Source organism: Archocentrus centrarchus, chromosome 8 (genome assembly GCF_007364275.1).
Source record: "Archocentrus centrarchus isolate MPI-CPG fArcCen1 chromosome 8, fArcCen1, whole genome shotgun sequence".
Classification (NCBI taxonomy): domain Eukaryota; kingdom Metazoa; phylum Chordata; class Actinopteri; order Cichliformes; family Cichlidae; genus Archocentrus; species Archocentrus centrarchus.
Window position 1 is genome coordinate 24,659,143 of NC_044353.1, and position 23,975 is coordinate 24,683,117.

At 39.3% G+C, this 23,975-nt stretch overlaps 1 protein-coding gene across 1 annotated transcript in view; it reads right to left on the bottom strand.

Moving 5' to 3' along the window:
• hs3st2 (heparan sulfate (glucosamine) 3-O-sulfotransferase 2) overlaps positions 1 to 6,168 on the bottom strand; it is a 28,058-nt gene extending 21,890 nt beyond the window's left edge. Inside the window, exon 1 of the mRNA XM_030736130.1 lies at positions 5,594 to 6,168. Within this exon, the coding sequence (XP_030591990.1) occupies positions 5,594 to 6,105 (512 nt within the window). The 5' untranslated portion in view covers positions 6,106 to 6,168. The remainder of the gene's footprint in view (positions 1 to 5,593) is intronic.
• Between the last annotated feature and the right edge of the window lie 17,807 nt (positions 6,169 to 23,975).

Consider the following 23,975-nt stretch of genomic DNA (forward strand, 5'->3'; position numbering starts at 1 on the left):
GCCACAAGTGTATAAAATCATGTACCCAGACATGGAGTCTGCCTTTCCAAACGTTTGTAAAAAAATAGGTCATTCTGAAGAGCTCACTGAATTTCAGCATGGCACTGGATGCCAACATTACAACAAGTCATTTTGTTAAATGTCTTCCCTTCCCTTTTAGCAGTATTATTGCAAAGAGGAAATGTTTAGGAACCACAGCAACTCAGTCACGTTGCAGACCACATAAAGTGTGTGGGTGTAATGCGTACATGGCCCAGTACTTTTGTCCATTTAGTGAACCTTTTTAACAGAGAGCCAAGAAATACCCTTTTCACTTCAGATCTCCTGTGGAGAGCCACTCGTGGTCAAAATATGATCATTTACAACTTCTCAAATATTAAGAATGGGTTTAAGTTCTCTGTGTTTCATTTCAAGCAGGTCTGGCACTTATGATTTTTTTTTCATTATAGATTAATCTGTATTTTCTTTTTGATTAATTATTTGATTTCTAAGCATCATAAAGACAGTGAAAATGCCTGCACAATATCCTAAAACCTAGGATGACATCATGACATGTTTTTTTTAACTTCCACAAAGTCCAGAATCACTAAATAGTTTAAGAAGAAAAGAATCAAGCTACTTAATATCAAAACAACTGATTGTTACAACTTTTAACTCTCAGATGACAGTTATTAGACCATATTTTTATATTACACTATATTTTTATGAATTAGAGGTCATTTAAAATTGCCGTTGCTGTGATGAATCACAATAACATTCATTTTCTTCTCAGGACTTAAACTTGTACAAATGGATATTTAAATTTAAAATCATGAAATCAATGTAAAATAATCAAATGAGGTATGATGTTTTCAATAAAATACATAGATACATGGATATATATATATAAAAAAAACTACTATGGCTTAGCTGAATATTTAATGGTTATTATTAGCTTGGTACTTAATGACAGGAGCCTCTCACAGCGGTCAAAGGCAAGGGGCACCCTGGGCAGTTTGCCATTCTGTCACAGGGCTAACACAGAGAGACTATTCACACCTGCGGTCAGTTTAGAAGCACCAATTAACCTAACCTCATACATGTATTTGGACTGTGGGAGAAAGCCAGAATACCCAGACAGAAGCCACACATGCAAACAGAGAACTCCACACAGGAAGGCCCCAGCGAACACGTGGATTTGAACCCACAACCTTCTTGCTGTGAGGCAACAGCGCTGACCACCGCACCTCAAGACCAGAAGGACTGTAATGTGGCAAAGACCTGCTTTGACATGAAGTGGGTAACTACAGTAGCTCTTGTACAGAGAGCATGCCACCTACTGTCAGACATCACAGAAAGCGCCCAAACACATCTTCATTAATGGGGTTCAATATTAAAGGTGTTAGATATTTCACACTTCATTTTAAAAGCACTATTTTAATTATTTTTATTATTTATAATTTTTCATAGTCCAACATTTCATAGTTTACCTCATTGTCTATTCTGAATTTGAGTGTTATTATTATTATCATTGTGGATTTATAAACACTGTGCATTTAAATAGTATTATACAGATATTGAATTGCATGTCTCAGCTCATTTCTTTTTTAGATTGTAAATTAGCTGCTTTTTGAATTGACCGTTGCAAAAATATAAAACACACAGATGCTTTATATTGTGTATTTATTGCTTGATGAACAAAAGTCTGTTTAAACTTGACACTGTGTGAAAGCACAGAAGTTTATAATCTTTTATGTTGTGGCTAAGGTAGGAAAAACAAGAACTTTTTCATTTACAAAATTTTGCTAGATGTGTCACATTTTGCATGTGATAAGCTGGGACTGAGACTGGATTGCTGTTTATTATAATTTAAAAAAAAAACAACAGCTGTTCTTTGACACAGTAATAGACAAATATGCCAGTTGGCAAGTTGTGTTACTGGACAGTGCTCAGTTGATATCAACCAAGCCGGGAAATGCATACAAACTATACAAATTCATTATCTTCTTTGCCTATAGAGAGAAATGTCACAATTAAAATAAATTTGATGTGCTGCCAACAACCCAAACATTGTGATACATAATAACTGAGAGCTAGTTTTATACAATGAACATCCCTTGGTAACTTGCCAAGTTGAATAACAGTTGTTCCAGCCTTAATTAATGCAATCTTTGTGTCCAAGGTATTGTTTAAGTAGAGATCTTGTATGTATGAACTGTCAGTTCACCACAAGTGTGCAACATTTCAGCTTTGTAATTTTCCACAAGTGCATCATATCAGTGAGGGAAACTGATTTTTTTATGCTTAAATTTGGACTAACTCAGAAATACTGCAAAACTTCTAGTCTAATAGTTTGTTTCCTAATGATGTGACCAGTTACTGTTGTGTGTCATTAAGCTTTATTAAATGGGAGGTGAAGTGGGGACTAACAGAAGCTTTATCTGTCTGTACTGAAATTCAGGTCTTCACCTGATGTTTGGTTCTTCAGTTACTGTGTTACAACACAGTAACAACAAATTTGTTACAAAGGCCTATGTAAGAATACACTATGTACAGCTATGCACAAGTGACTCAGTTGCATTATGTACACATCTGACTATGTGTGTGCAAACATGTTCATGAATCAGCCACTACTTTTAGCACTGAAAAGATTCATTCTCTTGGCCTGTTTGAAAGTTGACTGAGGTATTGGCTGTAGTGTTTAGCCACCTTATCACCTCCTGCTGTTAACTGTTTCCAAGATTTTGCTCCTTTTGTTTGTGAATTCATTGTTTCTAAATCAATTTGATTTGGTCTTTATTCAATAATAAGACTCCGTGTCCCCAAAGCGAGTTGTTAGACAGTTCAACTCCACTGTTTATAAAGCAAATTCCTTACTGAGCATGCAAATACAATGAAATCACAGTATAAGGTTCATAACCAATAAAAGTAAAACTTAGATCAATATCAGAAAGTGAAAAAGTCCCTAATAACATGAAAAGATTATTAAATTATGGGTTTACTATTTTAACACAGCTGGGGGTTTCTAGAGTAACTTTTATGTCTTAGGGGCTCGACACACGGGGAGCGACGTCGCTCGCTCTCCATTCATTTCCTATGGAGCTTGTGCGATGAGGCGACAATCGCTTGCCCTCCTCCAGCTAAGCGACCGGCGACATTCGTGCATGTGAAATTTCGAGCTCGTACACGTAGACGTGCACACGCGACCAGGCGACGCGACACAACAAAGTTGGAAAATGTTCTACTTTTGTCGCTGTCGCGTGGCACTAAACCAATCAGCAAGAGTTTCATTGACTGACCAATGAGCGAAGAGTATGCTACACACTGCAGTTTGCAACCACTTTCAGCATGAAGGAAAGCATCGTTTTAGCTGTGTTTGACTTTCCTATATTATATGACACTTCACGCAGTGATTATCGAGTTAAACATAAAAGGCAGCCATATGAGAACGTGTTGGTGCAAGACTAACGTTAAACAGACGGATAGAGAGGACTTTTGTGCTAATATAGGATGAACGCGAGGTTGTCTTTTTCTTTTGTAGAGGAGACTTAACAGCAAGATTTCTGTCAGTTCCAATAAAATCTTCAGACTCCTCATCTTTATTCCCGTGTCTGACACGGACTGCTTTGAAAATGTCTAAATCCCTCCAGTTTCATAACCAATCACATTTCTTGGAGACGAGTGACGTAAGAGCGCGATTCGCAAAGCTGCCGTCGCTATCGCGTCCCGTGTGTTCGGTTTCACCCCAGTGGCGATGCGACCCATTCGTCGCTGTCGTTTGTCGCTCCCCGTGTGTCGAGCCCATTACTTTGATACATTTTTGTAATATTAGCCTCTGGTTCATTAGATTGGGGATGAAAAGGATTTGCAATTCTCTTTGCATCAGTAGGGAGCTGCTTTTGTGATAATTCTATCACATTATCAGTCCTTGGGTTAAAGTACTGAATGTATGTGTGCGTACTGGTGGATTGTCTTACATCTGTACTCACTGTCTTACATGAGTCCACTGGCTCAGTCTACTCATGCATTCATTTTTACACACATTTTGACTCAGAAAGACGGAGCATGCAGTTAAAAATATGTTCTATGTGCAATCCACAGATGAAGAATATTTTCAAAAATAATTTTTGGTACTGTGTTAGACTTTGTTTTCGTTTTGCAACTTTATACAGAGCTTTCATTTGAGGAAACAACAACCTATTCTGATGCAGAATGAGGAGCAAAAACAAGCAGAAATGGTGCAATGGCTCTAGTTCTCAGTTGTGATCATGACACTACTCACCACTAAGCTTATTTATTTTTTTGACTATTTCTTTTTTTTTTTTTTACTAAATGAATCCCAGAGTTGTGGCACAAGTTTCTAGTTAAAATAAGCTATAACATATTTTATAAGTGGAGAAATTAGCTATTCCAAGAATTAGCTGACAGCTGATCAGTCCATTTTTAGCAGCTCAAACTCTAGTTAAACACAAGAGATTTTATTGTTCACAAACATGTGCATCTTGTGAATGTTCTTTAAGCTTGTAAACAACATGGTCTCAAGTTGCTAAAAGCTGAAAACATCTTATAGTCTGCATATCTGAAGACATCTGAAAAAAAAACATGGGCTGAGCCATGATGGACAGATACTCATATACATGATAATTTGCTGCAGTCTGTGCTGTTCATTCCTGCAGTGCAGCCTGAGAACAGACTTCCTCACTGTTTTGCAAGCAATGCCATGCGCAGTACTGAAGCCATTGTAGGTATGTTTTTGGCAAGCCAAGCTCCAACAGTCAGATGTGATGTGAGACAATAACCTTTAAGCCTTTTTAGTGAAACATTTGCAGACTTGATTGAAACTTTTTGTCAGTAATCGGTGTGGTTTTGCTTTAGAGGAGCCTTTTTCTTTCTGCTTTGTAATCAGTTTAGTTGAATTTAAGTCTTAGAAATACTCTGTGGGTTACAAACAAGTTGGAAATGTGTCTTCTTAGATTTAGAAAGGGCCATCCAGATGGAAACCTAGTGAGGACACACCTGTAGGCAGGGATGAGCCTTGAGCTTGTTGCACTTTGTGGATCCCTTCACCTTCACCTGCCAATGCAAGAACATTCTGTGCTATAGTGCAGCCTGTTTGAAAGGAGCTGGTAACCTGGGGGGGGCTGCTTTTGTCAACTGTGGCGTTGGCTGTGATATTTGTGTGTGTATGTGTGTGTGTGAACTGAATCAGTACATCAGCCTTATGGCACTGTCTGCTCAGGACCACGTGTGTGTGTGTGTGTGTGTGTGTGTGTGTGTGGGGGGGGGGGGGGGGGGGGGGGGGTATCCCATCAATTAAGCTCCTTAAAAATAATTTTAGATTATTTAAGAAGCTAGTAAATTAAAAGTGCCTTAATCACCTCTCGTATTTTTGCTGGTCAGAAACCCAGTTTAATGAGCACAAAGTGTTTAATGCGCCTACATGAGCTCCCAATAACATGAGCTGCCTGTCATGTTGAGCACGTGAGTGAATGTGCTTCACTGTGACCAAATTAAATATGTGCAGTATTTGCGCATAAAGATAACAACAAGGTAAACGCGCTTATCTTAGTGAAAGCACAAATGAGTTTTTCAGCGTGTGTTTCGTTTGTCTCACCTGTACCAATCTAATCCTCTGTCATAGTTTCTGTCGAAAAAGTGCGGCTCTGTTCCAAGCGCGCGCACATCTGGATGTATCCGGATGAACTCCAGCACCGCCCTGGTTCCTCCTTTCTTTACACCGACTATTAACGCATTAGGCAGCTTCTTGTTCCCATATTTCTGCGCAACACTCATGTTTCTCAACTTCATGTCAGCCCAGTGACTACCAGAAGAGGAGGCAGCTTTACTTTGTTCGCGGATATCATTTGCTCCTCGCTGGGCAGCGGACTCCTCCTGAGTGGACCTGGCTTCCAGCAAAGCGCAGTGGTCCAGTTTTCCAAGAAGTTTCTTCCCTCCTGCGTTCTTGCCTGGCGGACATCGTTTTCCCTCGTAAACCTGATTTGTCATGATTGTGCCTCGACAAAAAATTATATTATAGCATAAATAGGTGCAAGACAGTGACACGGTGAATATGAAGGCGAATCTGGCGCTGAATCTGTTCGCAGATGAAAGGAACCTATGTGCCATGTCTCCATGGGTTCAAAGTGCTGCATGATTTTCCATGGAGCCTTCCTCCTCTGTTGGTCTGCCGTCGGAGTCCAGCAGTAATATAGATTCCAAAGTCAGACAGGCTGCCATATGAGGATAGGGGTGGCTTCTTGGAGGCATCAACTGCGCACAAGTCGTGTTATTTCTTTTCATCGGCTGCTGAGCTGAATATTATCAGAGCACAGAAAAAAAAAATGGGTCAGTCCTCCTTTAAACAAGTTCTTCTTAAGTAGTTTGAAGTGAGTCATTTGGATGGATTACTGATGGCACTGTCACAAAACGCCTACCGAAGGAATTCGACGCCCATCATTATCTTCCTTCTCTTTTTCTCTTGTGTCAGTTGTCTGAGAGAAGAGAAAGTCCAAGGCGTCCTCAGTGACTCTAAAACTCTTTGCAGCGCGATCGTTCTGCTTGCCTCCGTGGGGATTTTGATGCTTGGCCCGCCTCTCCTTTTCATAATGAAGTTGTGAAGCTATATGCACTTAGACTACCAGGTATAAATATTTAATCAACCATCTGACGTCATGCACATGATCATAATTCTATATACGTTTGTCTTTTAAAGGAACATCCCAAATATTTTAGGCATCATTTTTAACTCGTGTTTCTTTACAACTGCCTGGAAAAGGTGAACTGTCCTCGAGCCTACTGAAACATTATGACGTAGTTTCGTAATATCTTCTACGGTTGGCCTGAGAACTTAACAGTCAGCAGCTTGAAAAGACATTTTATGCATGTGCAACATTTAGGGAGAAAAAATTAGGAATAAAAACGTCCTGTAAAACAGGTTACAGGACATTAAAAAGTGATGAAAATGGCTGGGAAACACTTGTTGCCTCACAAAGTCAGTTTCATGAGAATATTTTATATGCGTGCCACTTAGACTATTTGTACTGGGTTGTCTTTTTGTCTGTTTTCTTCCGTTTCAACACCTCATCCCAGACAGCGCACACAACTTTCATTCAACCCACATACTGTTTGGAATAATACAGCCTGCATGACACCTCCTATTTGCCAGATCCAGATGACAAACAGGCTATAGCAATGTTTTTTGCCATAGAGGCAGCATGGTGGCATGCTCAGCACTTTTGCCTCACAGCAAAAAGATCCAGGATTCGAATCTGTCTGGATACTCCGGATTACTCCCAAATTCCAAAGACTTCCAATTAGTGGGGTTAGGTTAATTGGTTATTCTAAATTGCCCATTGTTGTGAATGTGTGTATCAATGCCCGTCTTTCTGTCCAGGGTGTACCCTGCCTCATGCCCTATAGCAGCTGGGCGGGGCTCCAGCCACACCCCCACCCCTCACAACCCTGAATTGGATAAGTGAAAGAAAATGGATGGACCCAAAATGAGCGAATAAACAACATCTAAATCTATTCTGGGTCAGACTTCATTTGTATTGGCTCAGATCTCCCAAACCCAACACTTTTATTTAATGGGTTTTTGTGTACGCACACCTGGACATTAGCAGTCTCTGGAATCCAGGCTCAGGCTTTCTCTATGTTTAGATTTAGGGTGGAATGCAAAGATTTTTGAGTCTTTTAGAAGCATGGTTAAAGTTTCTTTAAATATGGAGGAGTGAATAGATTTTTAAAGCAAAAATATCAATGTAATATATTACTATTCTGTTTCCGTCTCCAGCCCTGTGCAGATGCATCCCTGCCTTTTTCATGAAGTTTGGGATCCATTTGTAGCAACTCTGTGTTGTATCGATGTTCTCTGAAGCACTGTCTAAGCAACAGAAAGGGTCTGAAATGGTTGGAAGGGGAGATATTCAGAGCTGAGTTATGTGGCAACATAGAGCTACTGCTTCAAGGCACACTGATTCTTCAAAAGAGTAAAAGCACAGAAGTGAAAAAGTTAGTTTTAAAAAAGGATTTCAATGATAAAAGTGTCCTCAAACTGTACTACATAAAACTAAATAGCCAATGGTGCATGGAGGTGAAGGTGAAATTCTTCTTAGATTGAAAATGCAGATACTCAGTATCAAACCTCTGCCTCATTACATTGCTTTATTATTTCAGTAACCCTGCACACAGAGCTCAAAAGTCACATTTAACTATAAAACATCAACAATATCCTCACAGTGCAGTCAGCATCATGCACACAAAAAACCGGAATCAAGACTGGGGAAAGAAAATGCATACAGTATATTTTTCTCCTTCTTGATCATTAATGTGTTTATTTTAAATTAAAGCACTATGTAACGTGGGCTTCTGGTGCACAGAAAAAAACTGCTTTATTAAATAATTCAGAAAACAATTAAATCGAACTCCCGAAGCCTGTCTCGCTTACCGCTAGAGCATTTACTAATATTAATGCTTAATACATTGAAGTCATTGTTTATTGTTTCATGTTAAGGACAAGATATTTTGATGATTATCCATTGTTCCAGTTTTGACCTCTGCAGATGTTTGTGTAGAGGAGTGAAAAGGTTGTATTTATTTATGTTCAGCAGTGTCAGAATATTGTTTTCATGTGATTAATGTGTTAATCAGCCACTATGGTCAGATTGGATGTGTGTGTGTGTGTGCGCGCATGTTTGTGCATTTTGTGAATATATGGACACTGTCTTTGTACTTTAATAAATGTATTAGAAATAAGCACGACATATATTTAATTGTTGTGGAACTTTTCCTCCAATGCATCTGTCGCCCATTCAGAGATTTTGCAGAAATTTTTAATTACTTGTCTACATGTATGAATTAATTCAGAAAATACCCACATATACTTTGGACATATTGACACATTATAACAGATTCAGTACTGTTTATAAACGAACAGCATTCTGGGGTCCTTGGGGTTTGCCACCATGCTGCTCTACTGTCTTTCTGGAAATAAACAAGTGGCAGCTTTTACTTCAAGTACAGCTGTACACTTTTTAATGAAATAATCTGTCAGCCCCCATGAGCTGCTTACCAGACAGAATCGGTTCACCTGCAGATCATGTTGGATGATGTCCATAAATGGAACCAATTCCTAAAAATTTGCAACTCAACTTTTTTTTTCACATTTGTCTAATTTCAGTTCAAAGGAGTAAAAATGAACACATTTAATGTGGATTAGATAACAGGCAGTAAGAAGTAAGCCAGCATTGTTTAGTGTGACTTTAAATATTTGTGTTTTTTCTTTTTCCATAAACTCCTAAGTCTTGACATGTCTGAATCTTCAACTGGACCAGTCTTTAATGCAAATGTATGCATCATGTCTTCTTTAGAGCCAAAAGAACTAAAGAACAAAACTGACAGACTGAGCCAAAGTTCAGTTACTGTCTCTCAAAAATAAACCATGAAAGAATGGCCCCAGTCTGCAAGGACACTCATACTTGTGGCTTCTTTGAATATGTACTCAGAATTAAAATTCAAGCACAAAAGAAGGAAAAACTTTTAAATATATGCATGCTTCAATTTCGAAAAGCTGTCGACTTTTTACATAATGTAGGTAAGTCTTCAACTTCTCACTCCACAAACTCAAAGTAACACGCAGCTTCTTTAGGCAACCTTCTTCACCCACTTACTCATGTAGACATAAGGTATTAAAAGCATCTTTCTTTAACACCTGAGCTCCTTTAGCATCTCAGACAGTACAACGTAAACTGATAGTTTTCCAATAATGTTCATGATATATAACAATACACACACACCAATAAAATAGGAAATAAAAACACAGAAAAAAACACGCACAGAAACACATCTTATTTACAGGAATCATGATAAAGGTGAGTTTTGTATTCTGTTCACATGCTTGCAATTCCATTGAGTAATGTGGCAAAAACATTATAAAGCTGTTGCCTGATATATGCTCCTATCCCACAGATTGCTTCTAAATGCAAGTTTCTACAATAGCTGATAGTTTGTTGCACAGATTTCAGAAAATATGACATTTGTAGGGCAGCATGCTGACTTTCATGCTGTGCCTAGTTTTGTTCATACAGATCCTGCACTACAGCAAAAGTAACATACTCAATTTTCATGTTGAATTAATCTGATATCCACACAGCCTTGACTACTTGCTACTATGTCACACACAGTATCTCTATGGTGCTATAGAATTGCTGCAAAACTGCCAGCTGTACCCCGGCTGAAGCTTATGGTTCCAGCAGAGAATACTATCCCAGGGGATTCAAATAATCTTTCTCTTTAAAGTTGATATAAACCACTGAGAATAAGCAACCTCGCCAAGCTTCTGCAAAGCAGTACGGCAGAGCACCCTGTGGTAATGAAACACCTTCCCTTTCTTCTTTCCGTCGTCCTATAATGCCAAGGAGATCAGGATATCTCACTTTTTCATTTAGTTTCTTGCTTTTCAGAGATTATAGGATCACAGTATCTGTGTGATATCAGGACTTGACAGCATTAAGTTATTCCACCCACTCTATGTGAAAACCTGACATTATGCAGGCAAATTATGTGGCTTCCTGTAGGCTGCTGGTTTTTAGATACATTTAAAAAAAAGACAGTGTAAGGACAATAACTGTTGTTCCTTTTGGGGGAAAAAAGAGTTTGACAATGATGGCGAGTTATACAGTATAATATGCCATGATTATTTCTAGTTAACTCTCACTCAGCAGTCCCTACTCCAGATCAAGACTCTTGACTGCATATCTTCACAATCCTCCTCCAACATAAAAAAAGTGTACTGAAGAGGTAGTTAAAATTTTTAAATCAAGATGCTGTAATCCAAACATCAGCTAAAAAGACCACATCATATTAAAGGGTCAAATAAAAAGTCTCGACTCTTTTGTCTTATTCAATAGTAATTTAAATAAATATGCCTAAAAGACATAAGTTGGTGACTCCATGGCGTAGTGGTTTAACGCATTCGCCTCACACATAAAAGATCTCCTGGGAGGAGACACAGATCAGATAAATGGGAGGGTTGCATCAGGAAAGGCAACCAGCGTAAAGATCTGTGCCAAATCAAACATACGGATCCATCCACTGTCATGACCCCTTGGGAAATAAGGAAGCAGCTAGAAGTATAAAAAAAAAAAAAAAGAAAGACATATTTGACAAATAAAGACAAATTTGCAGAACCCCAGGAGTCACAATAATATTCTGTGGCCTTCCGACTTCACTAATGTTTCTAATATTAAGAACAAACATGCATTTTTCTCTGTTTTTCTTTTTTTCTCTCACCAAATCCATAACACAGTGTTATACAACTACTGAACAACCTCTATCATAATGTTCTGGCAGTGATGTAAGTGTGAGCTGCTGTAAATCAGTGGTGTGATCAGATCTGCCGAAGAAGCGGCGGTTTGCATCTTCCGTCTATTTTTGCTAAGACTTTTCTTTTTCTGCTGCCAGCTCCGCCCGCACAGTTTAACTAAGGTATTTCCACATCAATTAGCCTCTTTTACCGTCATTTTACTGTTCCGTTATAATTAATTTTAGAATAATTAATAAAATGAGGGCTTTTTGGTTCTTTCAGAGAATCATATATGGAGTTTAATTATCTGCATCTTGGTGTTTTAAGGTCAGGAAATTGCACTTGAATTGCCAACTGGTGGTCATTTATTGGTTTATTGAATTTATTAATAGTTTTATTTTCAGTTTTCATTACTTAATTAACATGTGCTGGAGCTCTTTCTGTTCTTGGCAAAAACGGGAGTTGTACGTGATTAACATGAAATAACATTTTGTGACTGACTAGCTTGAACCACTAAAGATATGTAATTAAATTGTGTCACTTCTACTAGACTGCTGGGTGTACAAGTGCAGACTGTGTTATCTTGTGCAGGGGTCTGAGCACTATGCACATGCACTGCCTAATAAACACATTGTATTAAAATGCAAAGGGTAGAAGAAGCTATGTGTTCTGTTTAATTGGAAAAAAAAAAAAGTTTTTATTCCTCCATTAGGCACCCACAAGCTTTTGCAATAAAGAAGTTTTGACTATGAAACCTGTAATGTGTTGAACTTCTGGAAGCAAAATCATCACTTTTCAACTTTTCTCATAACTGAGTTTTAGGAACTTGTTTTTCAATTTGTAGTCTTTGTATCTGCAGTTCAAACTGGCTTCTATTGCCACTACAACCACTGTTACCACAAATCCTCTCCCCCCCCCCTTAAAGTTCTTCTTCCTCTGAATTTGTCACGGATTTACCAAGAAAAGACAACAAGAACAAAAGCCAAGCACTGTCTAAAGGCCGCTGAACAGCGGGTTACCTCTCTCTTCGTCAACCACAGTGTCTGCTAATTGCTGCTGACATTTTGCCCGTGTTGTTTAAATCCAAACAATTCTGATGCACCGCTTTCTTTTGTTTCTTCCCAAACAGGGGACACGGTTTAGAAATGCCACAATGTCTGCCGTCTGCTGAGAATCTCAATATTTGACAAAATCTTCTAATTATCACACCGTTTGTTTTGACAGTACTCAGCAGTTTCCTGAATGCAGCAAATATTTTTGATCCCCGCGAATGCGGAGTGAAGTTAACACCCACAGATTTTACCCCCTATCGGGTAAAAAAGTCTTGTAACTGTCGAGAGGATTCCTGAAATTTAAATTAGTTACAAATTTAGCAAAAAAAAAAAAAAAAAAGAACAAAAGAGCATCTGATTTCTGTTGTCATTGTTAACTGCAGGAATCTGATGCACAAATATTTGACATAAAAACAGACACTGATTCTAAGCAGCTGATGCTCTTTTCATTTGCATCGGTGAATGGTATCCTAGACTGACTTTTTTAAAAATAGAAATGATCACCATCTTGCCAAAAAAAAAAAAATACAGTACCAGTCAAAAGTTTGGACACACTCACCCATATATATTTATCAGTTCATAAAGTGGTTTAGGTTATAGAGAAGCTGCTTGGTTGTACTTCTGATCAAGTGTCTCTCTCTAAACATTTATAACACTGACTGATTTACGTCCACTCAATTTTGATGTTGCTCCAAAGAAGGGCATCAGTGTGGTTAAATATGAAGCAGTCGCTTTGTTGCAAGCACTTCTGAACACAGCTGCTTATTGATTTAGACAGACCACATGGCTGATGGATTTTGTGCGCTTTATTTGGGTCTCAATGACAAAGACAAAGAGTAGCTTTGGTGAATGATTGATCACTGTGCAGAGGAGGCTACACTCCTGTTTCTGTTACCTAAATGCGACAAGAGTCAATTGATGGCTGTGAAGAGGATTTCGATGTCCTTTCAGTATCTCTCAGATTTGTATTCTCTGATTGCATTGTGGTCTCTTTATTCTGGATGACCAGCACCTTGTGAAAAACAAACAAACAGGGAGTACCTAATCCCCTCTGTTATTCTGGGGCTCAGCAATCCTGAATCCAGACAAAATGAGAACTGTCCCTCACTGGGCCGGCGTGTCACAGAACAGAATCAAACTGGGGGAATAGTTAGAAAGCCTGATAATAACATAGGCCACCCATGAGCATTTCTGTGCAAATTAACTTGTTGCTATCTCTATCTCTATCACAATTCAGTAAAGTCATGAAACTATTTCCATTTTTATTTTTTGTACAAAATTATAAAAATTTTAATTTGGTTCAGCAAAGTTAAGAATGAATATGCTGAATGTCACTTCTTGACCTTAGGAGAGAATTAACAATAACAAATATTGTTTGGAAAATCCAGCTGAGTCTAATGTCCGGCAAAGATGAGAATGTTTAATTGGCTCATATTCTACTCCAAGCAAAACTGTAGATTGCTTAATTTACGCACAGGCTGACATGTCTGCATGCGTAGAATATTATGAGAAGCCTTTCTAAATTCCCCAATTGTCTCTAGGGTAACATACAGAGGAAATATAAGGAATTACATGATTATGAGTTCATTGCCCACATATGCAAATTTAACAGCAAAAACCCAACACACATACAGGCATTACATGCTTTATAAGGGGTCCAAAGTGTTAGGTCATTCAACTGACTACTGATGAAGATGAAATGGTGATAAAATACACACTGCACAATTGGACACTGTTATTGTACTGGGTGAATGTTGATTAACCAAAACACTCCCAAAGGCAAAGCATTCTGTACTATTTGTTCTTATCTACATATCTATCCAAAATTATAGATGTGATTCAGGGCATCTTTTAAATTTAATTTATGGCACATTCAGTTTATAAAGGTGCCTTAACTCTAAATGATCGCACCTACTTGGAGGATTTTATTTAATCAATATACCATAAACCATATGGCTTCAGAACTGAAGAAGTCTTTGGATGAGAGGTGAAATGTCTTCAAGAAACTTAAAGAAGTCCAGCTGCCTTTTTTCAAGCTCCAGAGACCACCATGACCTGGATGTCTGAGAACCTACACAAACATATTGACCTGCACTTTGGGAGGAACATCCTTCATTTGGTGTGGGAGTATGAAAGGGAATCAAGGAAGCTTGTAGACTATGGGAACCACCTCTGCTTCAACCTGAGATGCAGACAGTCCAGATTCTTTTCCAACAGTTTGTGCCTTTGGTCCGCAGTCGAGGGACATAGAGCTGACCATAACTTATGGAAAGCACAGAACCAGCTCCTGAGTGAAAGGATAAAACATTTCACTATAGATGCACTCCAAAACAAGACCAACCAGACCCTGCAGGAACTCTCAAAACTCTTATGTTCCTCCACCTTAGAAGAAGTTTCTAAGTTTGTGGACAATTGGCACAATATTTTACAGGAAAAGAAATTCCAAACTCTGCAAACAAGGACTTACTATTGTGAATCAATATCCAGACCATCTGGACACAATCAGGAAGACACCACAATCAAAGACAGCCACGAAAATACAGGGTCCTCAACAAAACCACATGTGGATGTGCTAACCAAAAAGCTCAATTTTGCCATATCCCCACAACAGCCGCCCATAGTGGAGCTCATCGCAGCCACAGAAACAGTGGTAAGTATTAACTAACACAAGCTGAAGAAGAGCAAATCAGGGTGAAGGTTTTGGCCACCCTCTCCAGTGCAAGAATTACTCCATCCAACCTCTAAACTCACATCAAAATTACTACACTCCTCAGTGGCGACAATACTTATGAGGGCTTAAGACAAGACCCCACAAGCAACTACAAGAAGAAAGTCATATGTTGCTTACAACAAATTGAAAGGGAAAAAAGCCATTGACTGCCCTAGATACTACTGCCTTTACCCTGGAGAAGCTACACCATGCACATATGGACTTCCAAGGATCCACAAAGATAGCAGTATAAACTCAGTCACCTACAACAATTCCAAGCACCTCACCACCATCTTATCTCCACTTGTAGTCAACACACTCTATTACATCGAAAACTCCTCAGACTTTACCAACAAGGTCTACAATTTCACACTGAATCCAAACGAAACCATAGTTTCCTTACCTGCAACCAAAGCAGAAAACGACTACAGCAAGACAGCACCTTACAAAACAGAACCAGCTTTACCCCAATCAGATTTGCACGCTGTTATATATTTGCCTTACCACAATATATTTTAAATACAATGAGAGTTTCTACAGACAAAAGCGTGGATGTGCCATGCACTTCCCTGTGTCATCCATTGTAGACAAACTTTACATGGAGGAAGTGGAAAGTAAAGCTCTTGGCTAATTCAAAAGGATAGCAGCTAGCCACTGGTACAGATATGTGGATGATACCTGGGTCAAAATCAAAATAAAAGAAGTAGAACCCTTCACTGACCGCATCAGCTCAGTGGATAAGGAAGGATGCCAAGGACAATAGGTTACCATTCCTGGACTGTGTTGTGCTTATTGAGGAAGATGGAAGCCTCAACATCGAAGTTCACCGGAAGCCCCCGCATAGACCAGTACCACTTTCACTCTCACCACACATAGGAACACAAACTTGAGGTGATCAGGACCCTGCAACACTGGGCAGAAAACATTTACTCTAAGGTGGAAGGGAAAGAAAAGGAACACACACATGTAAAGAAAGCTCTTAAAACATGTGGTTACCCCAACTTAGTGTTGTAGTACTCGAGATCGGTCTTGGTCTCGAGACCGGTCTCGAGACGGACCGGCTTTTTGATGGTCTCGGTCTTGTCATGGACTCGACCGCATTTGGTCTCGGTCTTGTCATGGACTCGGACCTTGAGGACTCGGGATTTTATTTCAAGACCAGTCAAGACCACAGCTGTGGAAATATCACTAAATTGCCAGAATACGTCCAATTTATTTGTTAACATCTTTGCTTTTATTGGATGCAAAACGTACTGATTCAAATCCCACAAATATTGCGCTCCTCTGCCTCTCAAAGGAGCGCACCTCACAGACTCCGCCCCGGCTAGGTCGCTGCTATTATCGCTGCTTACGCCTGTATCATTTCACCGCAGTTTGCAATCTACCACAGAGCACGGACAGTTTCATTCACAGTGTGTACGTTTGATCTCACTATGGTCACGCGTGTGCTGCATAATCGAAATAACCGCATGAACACCAAGCGAAGTAAGAGGGAAAATGAAGATCAAAGGAAAATTTCAGGCTTCCGATTCAACAAAAAAATCCCAGCATGAAAGGTAAATACCAACCTTCATGTATTTTGATACACAAACTAAAAATTTAATGCAAGTTTTAGGGCTGCAACGATTCTTGGAATAACGCAATTCGATTATTAAAATCCTCGACACAAATTTGTTGCTTTGATGTTTGGTTTCAGCTCTGCAGCTCAGGTGTCTCTGTGTAAGCGGAGCATTTCCAAAAAAAACAAAAACGAGCCTTTAACACGAGTGGATGGCTGAGATGTTTTTCACGCCCCCACTTCTCTGTGCTGTGAGTGCGCATGTTTGAATGTGCGCACGTGTTGTGCAGAGGATGTCAGCTGTTATTTTTTTCTTTACGTCAGCTGTAGCCACCAGAACAGATCTATAACCACAGTGTACTGGGGAAAGGGGGGCTGCCATTAGCACTAGCAATCGTTCGGTGCCCCCTCCACCACCATCAGTACAGAGGGGATCCGTCAAAATGTTTTTATCAACCACCTGATCAACAACATGAAGAACAGAGAACTTTGTAGCTGCTCCATCCACACTGTTTGTTTCACACAGAGAAACATCTGCAGTACGGAAGTTAAAATATGCTGATGAATTGTTAAAATGAAAAATTATTTCTTATCCAATTACTTGATTAATTGACGGAATAATCAATTAAATACTTGATTACTAAAATAATTGATAGTTGCAGCCCTACTTGTATTCAGAAAGCCATAGTCAAACATTAGTTTTCAGCACCAGTAGAGCTATGAGAGGCCTTCAAGAATAAAATACTACAGTTCCCAGCAAGATGATGTCACTTCCTATTGTGCATTAAAAACATGATAGTTTATGCTCACAATATGGTGGCTGATATTCAAATGTAGGAAATGCTATTAGCAGCGAGGAATCTGGATTATGTTTTTGTTGTGTATTTTTTTATGTGATTTCTGCAAACACAGTGGACAGGAAACGGCACTCTGGGGACACATTAAAATGCGTGATGTATAAATGTAACTTTCTGGATATATGTAAAATGATCATTTCTATCAATCTAATAAGGGCTGATTTAGAGTTCTGCATTGATCCTTTGTGTATACTGAAAATCCTCTCTGAAGCAACCTGACATGCACCTTGAGAAATGTAACTACACGTCCAAAAAACTGATTACTGCTTTCTGGTTATGTCTTAGGCCCCATCACTCAATTAACAAGTGGGAGCGGCATTTAGTGGTTAGTATTAGCTTATAATTAGCATTAGCATTAGTGCTGGGGTGAGAAATATTCTCTTGCTAGAACCCGACGTTCAATTCATTTAATTTTTATTTATATAGCGCCAAATCACAACAAACTGTCGCCTCAAGGGGCTTTGTATTGTGGGTAAAGACCCTACAATAATACAGAGAAAACCCAACAGTCAAAACGACCCCCTATGAGCAAGCACTTGGCGACAGTGGAAAGGAAAAACTCCCTTTTAACAGGAAGAAACCTCCAGCAGAACCAGGCTCAGGAGGGGCAGTCATTCTGCCGCGACCGGTTGGGCTGAGGGGAGAGAAAGACATGGTGGGAAGAGAGCCAGAGATAATATCAATTAATGATTAAATGCAGGATGGAGTATAAACAAAGTAAATAAGGTGAATGAGAAACAGTGCATTATGTGAACCCCCCAGCAGACTAGGCCTATAGCAGGCATAACTAAGGGATGGTTCAGGGTCACCTGATCAGCCCTAACTATAAGGCTTTATCATAAAGGAAAGTTTAAGCCTAATCTTAAAACTAGAGAGGGTTTGTCTGTCTCCCGAATCCAAGCTGGAAGCTGGTTCCACAGAAGAGGCGCCTGAAAGCTGAAGGCTCTGCCTCCCATTCTACTCTTAAGTATCCTAGGAACCACAAGTAAGCCAGCAGGCTGAGAGCGAAGTGCTCTGTTGGGGTGATTATGGTTACTATGAGGTGTCTTTGAGATAAGATGGTGCTGATTATTCAAGACCTTGTATGTGAGGAGAAGAATTTTAAATTCTATTCTAGATTTAACAGGGAGCCAATGAAGAGAAGCCAATATGGAGAAATATGCTCTCTCTTTCTAGTCCCTGTCAGTACTCTAGCTGCAGCATTTTGGATCAGCTGAAGGCTTTTCAGAAAGCTTTTAGGACAGCCTGATAATAATGAATTACAATAATCCCGCCTAGAAGTAATAAATGCATGAATGAGCTTTTCAGCATCACTCTGAGAAAGGATTGTTTCTAATTTTAGAAATATTGCGCAAATGCAAAAAGCGGTCCTACATATTTGTTTAATATGTGCATTGAAGGACATATCCTGGTCAAAATGACTCCAAGATTTCTCACAGTGTTACTGCGAGGCCAAGTAATGCCATCCAGAGTAAGTATCTGGTTAGACACCATGTTTCTAAGATTTGTGGGGCGAGAACAAGAATTTCAGTTTTATCTGAATTTAGACGCAGGAAAATTAGAGGTCATCCAGGCCTTCATATCTTTAAGACATTCCTGCAGTTTAACTAATTGACTGTGTGTCATCTGGCTTCATTGATAGGTAAAGCTGAGTCTCATCTGCATAACAATGAAAATTGATGCAGTGCTTTCTAATAATACTGCCTAAGGGAAGCATGTATAATGTAAATAAATTGGTCCCCTAGCACAGAACCCTGTGGAACTCCATAATAACCTTAGTGTCTGAAGAAGACTCCCCATTACATGAACAACTTGGAGTCTATGAGATAAATATGATTCAAACCACTGCAGTGCAGTACCTTTAATACCTATAGCAAGCTCTAATCTCTGTTAATAAAATGTTATGGTCAACAGTTATCAAAAGCTGCACTGAGGTCCAACAGGACAAGAACAGAGAGATGAGTCCACTGTCAGAGGCTCTAAGAAGATCATTTGAAACCTTCACTAATGCTGTTTCTGTACTGTGATTGTCATGTCCTGGGCCGTTGGCCCAGCGTTTTGTGTTAATAGTTATTTCCTGAGTTTGTCCTCCCTGTATGTTGTCATGTTCCCCAGTGTTGTGATGTCTGCGTGTTCCTTGGTTATCACTTCCTGTTTTTATTTTTGCCAATGTGATTTCCTTGTGCTTTGTGTTTAGCTTTGCTTCCCCTGTGTAATTAGTTCATTGCCTCACCTGTTGTCTCCCTGCTGTTTCCTCTTGCCCCTGATTACCCATTGTGTATTTAAGCCCTCAGTTTTTCATTGTTCTCTGTCGCGTCGTTGACGTGTGTGTCCGTGTGTTCCTGTGTTCCTGTGTTCCCTGCGCCTGCCCTTGTCCCCTGTGCCTCCCTTCCCAGGTTTTTGTATTTTTGTGTTTCCCCGGTGGAATAAACGCCCTTTTAAGTTACCTCTGGAGTCCTGCGTTTTTTGCCCTTCCTTGCCCGTTTTCCTCCCCGGCCATGACAGTGATGAATTCTGAACACCTGACTGAAACTCTTCAAATAAACCATTCCTCTGCAGATGATCAGTTAGCTGTTTTACAACTACTCTTTCAAGAATCTTTGAGAGGAAAAGGAAGGTTGGAGATTGGCCTATAATTAGCTAAGACAGCTGGGGTAAGTGATGGCTTTTTAAGCAGAGGTTAATTACAGCCACCTTGAAGGTCTGTGGTACATAGCCAACTAATAAAGACTGATTGATAATTTTTAAGATTGAAGCATCAATAATTGGAAAGACTTCTCTTGAACAGTTCTAGTAGGAATGGGATCTAACAAACATGTTGCTGGTTTGGAGGAAAGTAACTATTGAAGTTAACTCTGAAAGATCAACTGGAGCAAACGAGTCTAAACAAATACCAGCAGTGCTGAAAGCAGCCAAACATGAAGAATAATCTTTTGAGATGGTTATGAATAATTTTTTCTCGAATGTCTAAATTTTATTTGTAAAGAAATCCATGAAGTCACTACTAGTTAACGTGAAAGGAATACTCGGCTCTACAGAAGCTCTGACTCTTTGTCAGCCTGGCTACAGTGCTGAAAAGAAACCTGGGGTTGTTCTTATTTTCTTCAATTAATGATGAATAGTAAGATGTCCTAGCTTTACGGAGGGCTTTTTTATAGAGCAACCAAACTTCTTTTTTCCAGGCTAAATGAGCATCTTCTAATTAGTGAGACGCCATTCCCTCTCCAGCTTTCGGGTTATCTGCTTTAAGCTGTGCGTTTGTGAATTATACCACGGAGTCAGGCACTTCTGATTTGAAGCTTTCCTTTCAGAGGAGCCACAGTATCCAAAGTTATACGCAGTGAGGATGTAAAATATTGACGAGATAATCAACCTCACTGGAGCAGAGTTTAGGTAGCTGCTCTGCACTGTGTTGGCACATGGCACTGAAGAGCATAACAATGAAGGAATTAGATCCTTAAACTTAGTTACAGCACTTTCAGAAAGACTTCTACTGTAATAAACTTATTCCCCACTGCTGTGTAATCCATTAACTAACTGTAAATGTTACTAAGAAATGATCAGACAGGAGGGGGCTTTCAGGGAATACTGTTAAGTCTTCAGTTTCTATGCCATATGTTAGGACAAGATCCAGAGTATGATTAAAGTGGTGGGTGGGCTCCTTTACATTTTGAGAGAAGCCAATTGAATCTAAACAATAGATTAAATGCAGTGTTGAGGCTGTCATTCTCAGCATTACATGGATGTTGAAAATCACCCACTATAATTATTTTATCTGAACTGAGCACTAAATCAGATAAAAAGTCTGAGAAATCAGACAGAACTCTGAGTAGGGACCAGGTGGACGATAGATAATAACAAATAAACAGGTTTTGATTTTCCCAATTAGGATGGACAAGGACTAAGAGTCAGTCTTTCAAAAGAATGAAAAACTTTGTCTGGTCTCTGATTATTATAAGCTGGAATTGAAGATTGCAGCTACTCCTCCTCCTCGACCTGTGCTTCGAGCATTCTGACAGTTACTGTGACTCGGGGGTGTTGATTCATTTAAACTAACATATTCATCCTGCTGTAACCAGGTTTCTGTAAGGCAGAATAAATCAATACGTTGATCAATTATTAAATCATTCCTAATAGGGACTTGGAAGAGAGGACCTAATGTTTAACAATCACATTTAATTGTTTTATTCTTTGGTGCAGTTGATGAAGCTGTTATTATTATTGTTTTTGAATTTTTTATGCTTAAATAGTTTTTGCTGATTTTAGCTTTGGTTTTTTGTGGTCTGGGAGCAGGCACCGACTCTATGGGGATGGGGTTTTGGGGGGGATGGCAGGAGGAGAGAAGCTGCAGAGAGGCGTGTAAGACTGCAACTCTGCTTCCTGGTCTCAACCCTGGGTAGTCAGTTTTTTAGGAGGGTTAATAAATTTGGCCAGATTTCTAGAAATGAGAGCTGCTCCATCCAAAGTGGGATGGATGCCGTCTCTCCTAACAAGACCAGGTTTTCCCCAGAACTTTGCCAATTATCTATGAAGCCCCCGTCATTACCATGGCCACCACCAATGGTAACAGCAGAGAAGTAAGTAAGTGTTTCTCCGCCATTAGTAATTGAGCTAGTGGTGGGCAGATTGATCCTGATATCGATAATATGGATGCCAACGTCTGTATTGGTATTGATCCATATTAGTTGTAATGAGATCGATACTTTGGCTTCCGTTTCTCTCCTGTATGCAGTGCTGCGGTTTCATCAAAGATGCGAGCTGACTGTCTAAGTGTCGCTCCTGTCACAGCACAGAGCACTTGCTCCTCCCCTCCCCACAGTGTTTTGTTATACTGTCATGTGATGCACACATATTTTATTTGGACGAAAAAAAAGGATTTTGCTATGAAACATTTAAATCAATTTAAATGTAAATTTGTAGGAAATTAGTGAATGAAGGGACATTTTTTTATTAAATTTTTTCTTATACTTTCTGAAAATCTACCTGGAAAAAAAGTTTGCATTTGTTCTGAGTGATGATTTTGTTACACTTAATTTATGAAAAAAATTCCAGACATCAATGTATGGGGAAATTGTTTTATTCTCTTGTTTCAGACAACAATAACTTTATTTTGATAAAGTATTTTCTACTTACATATAAACTTCTGCCCAATTCTATCCTGGGTTTTAACTAATTAATGATCCGAAGGAAAAAATCTCAAACCAGTTAAACTTCATGGAAATCTTCATAATTATTAAAAGTATTGGTATCAGTATCGGTTGATAATGGCCCTGTGGCATAGGATCGCTACCAAATTATGAAGTGTTGCACACAACTACATTGAGCAGCATACACCAGGAGTGATTGACAGTGCTAAGACCCTCCTCCTGGCTCTGACTGGTTGTTTTTTACTGGAGCGGTTCAGGGAGGAGGTGGAGGAGCTCCATTTTTTTCGCAGATTATCGGTCTCATACTGTCTGGACATGGTGACAGCTTTAACAAATATGTAAAAACCAGATTGTTTTTATAAAAGTTACATCTGCAGCTTTAATCTGTATAAGATTAAAGGCTTTAGTTCTACTGTCGATGAGTGTTTGCCATTTTTTCAGTTTACACATTTAGCTATGTGGTTTTGAAAAAGCACCCATTTTTTACAAAGGTTGTTGGTTTAAAACAACACAACTTTATGCATAGTTTATGAAAGGCAGAGAATAGTTAAGACTGTGTGATGAACTATGAATAATTGTTTACATTCTGTGATAAATGATCTTTATTTAATACCCAGGAGTATTAATAAAGATGGTTTATATTTATTGAGCTGTGTGAGTTTTTCAGGGTAATTTTATGGGAATGCGGATCTTTCAGTATGAATTTGAGAAGTGATTTTGATCATTTTTCACATTTATTGTGTCATGTAGTGTCAGGCACTGGTCTTGTCTTGTCGCGGTCTCGCCCCCCCTCGGTCTGGTCTCGACTGGTCTCGGACCCTTAAAAGTCTTGGTCTTGTCTCGGTCTCGATACCCTCTGGTCTGGTCTTGTCTCGGTCTCGGGTTAGGTGGTCTTGACTACAACACTACCCCAACTGGGATTTTATTAAAGATACACAGGAAGGAAGGTCAGACACCAACTAGGGAGAAAGAGACTGAGAAACGTTACATTGTTATCCCTTATGTGGCAGAGTTGTCAGAGAAACTCAGGAGAATTTTCTCCAAGCATGACATCCAGGTATACCCAGTCAGACCCAGTCACACTCTAAGACAAAAACTGGTTCATCCCAAAAACAAAATTCCAAAAACAAAAGCTTAACCAACATAGTGTATGCTGTCCAGTGCAGTGAGGAGTGCTCAGACCTCTACATTGGAGAAACCAGACACTCCACAAATGCATGACACAACATAGAAGAGCCACCTCGACAGGACAAGACTCAGCAGTACAGCTGCATCTAAAGCACAAAGGAGACTCTTTCGAGGATGCCAATGTTCACATTTTGGACCGGGAAGACAGATGGTTTGACAAAGAAGTAAAATAAGCCTTCTAA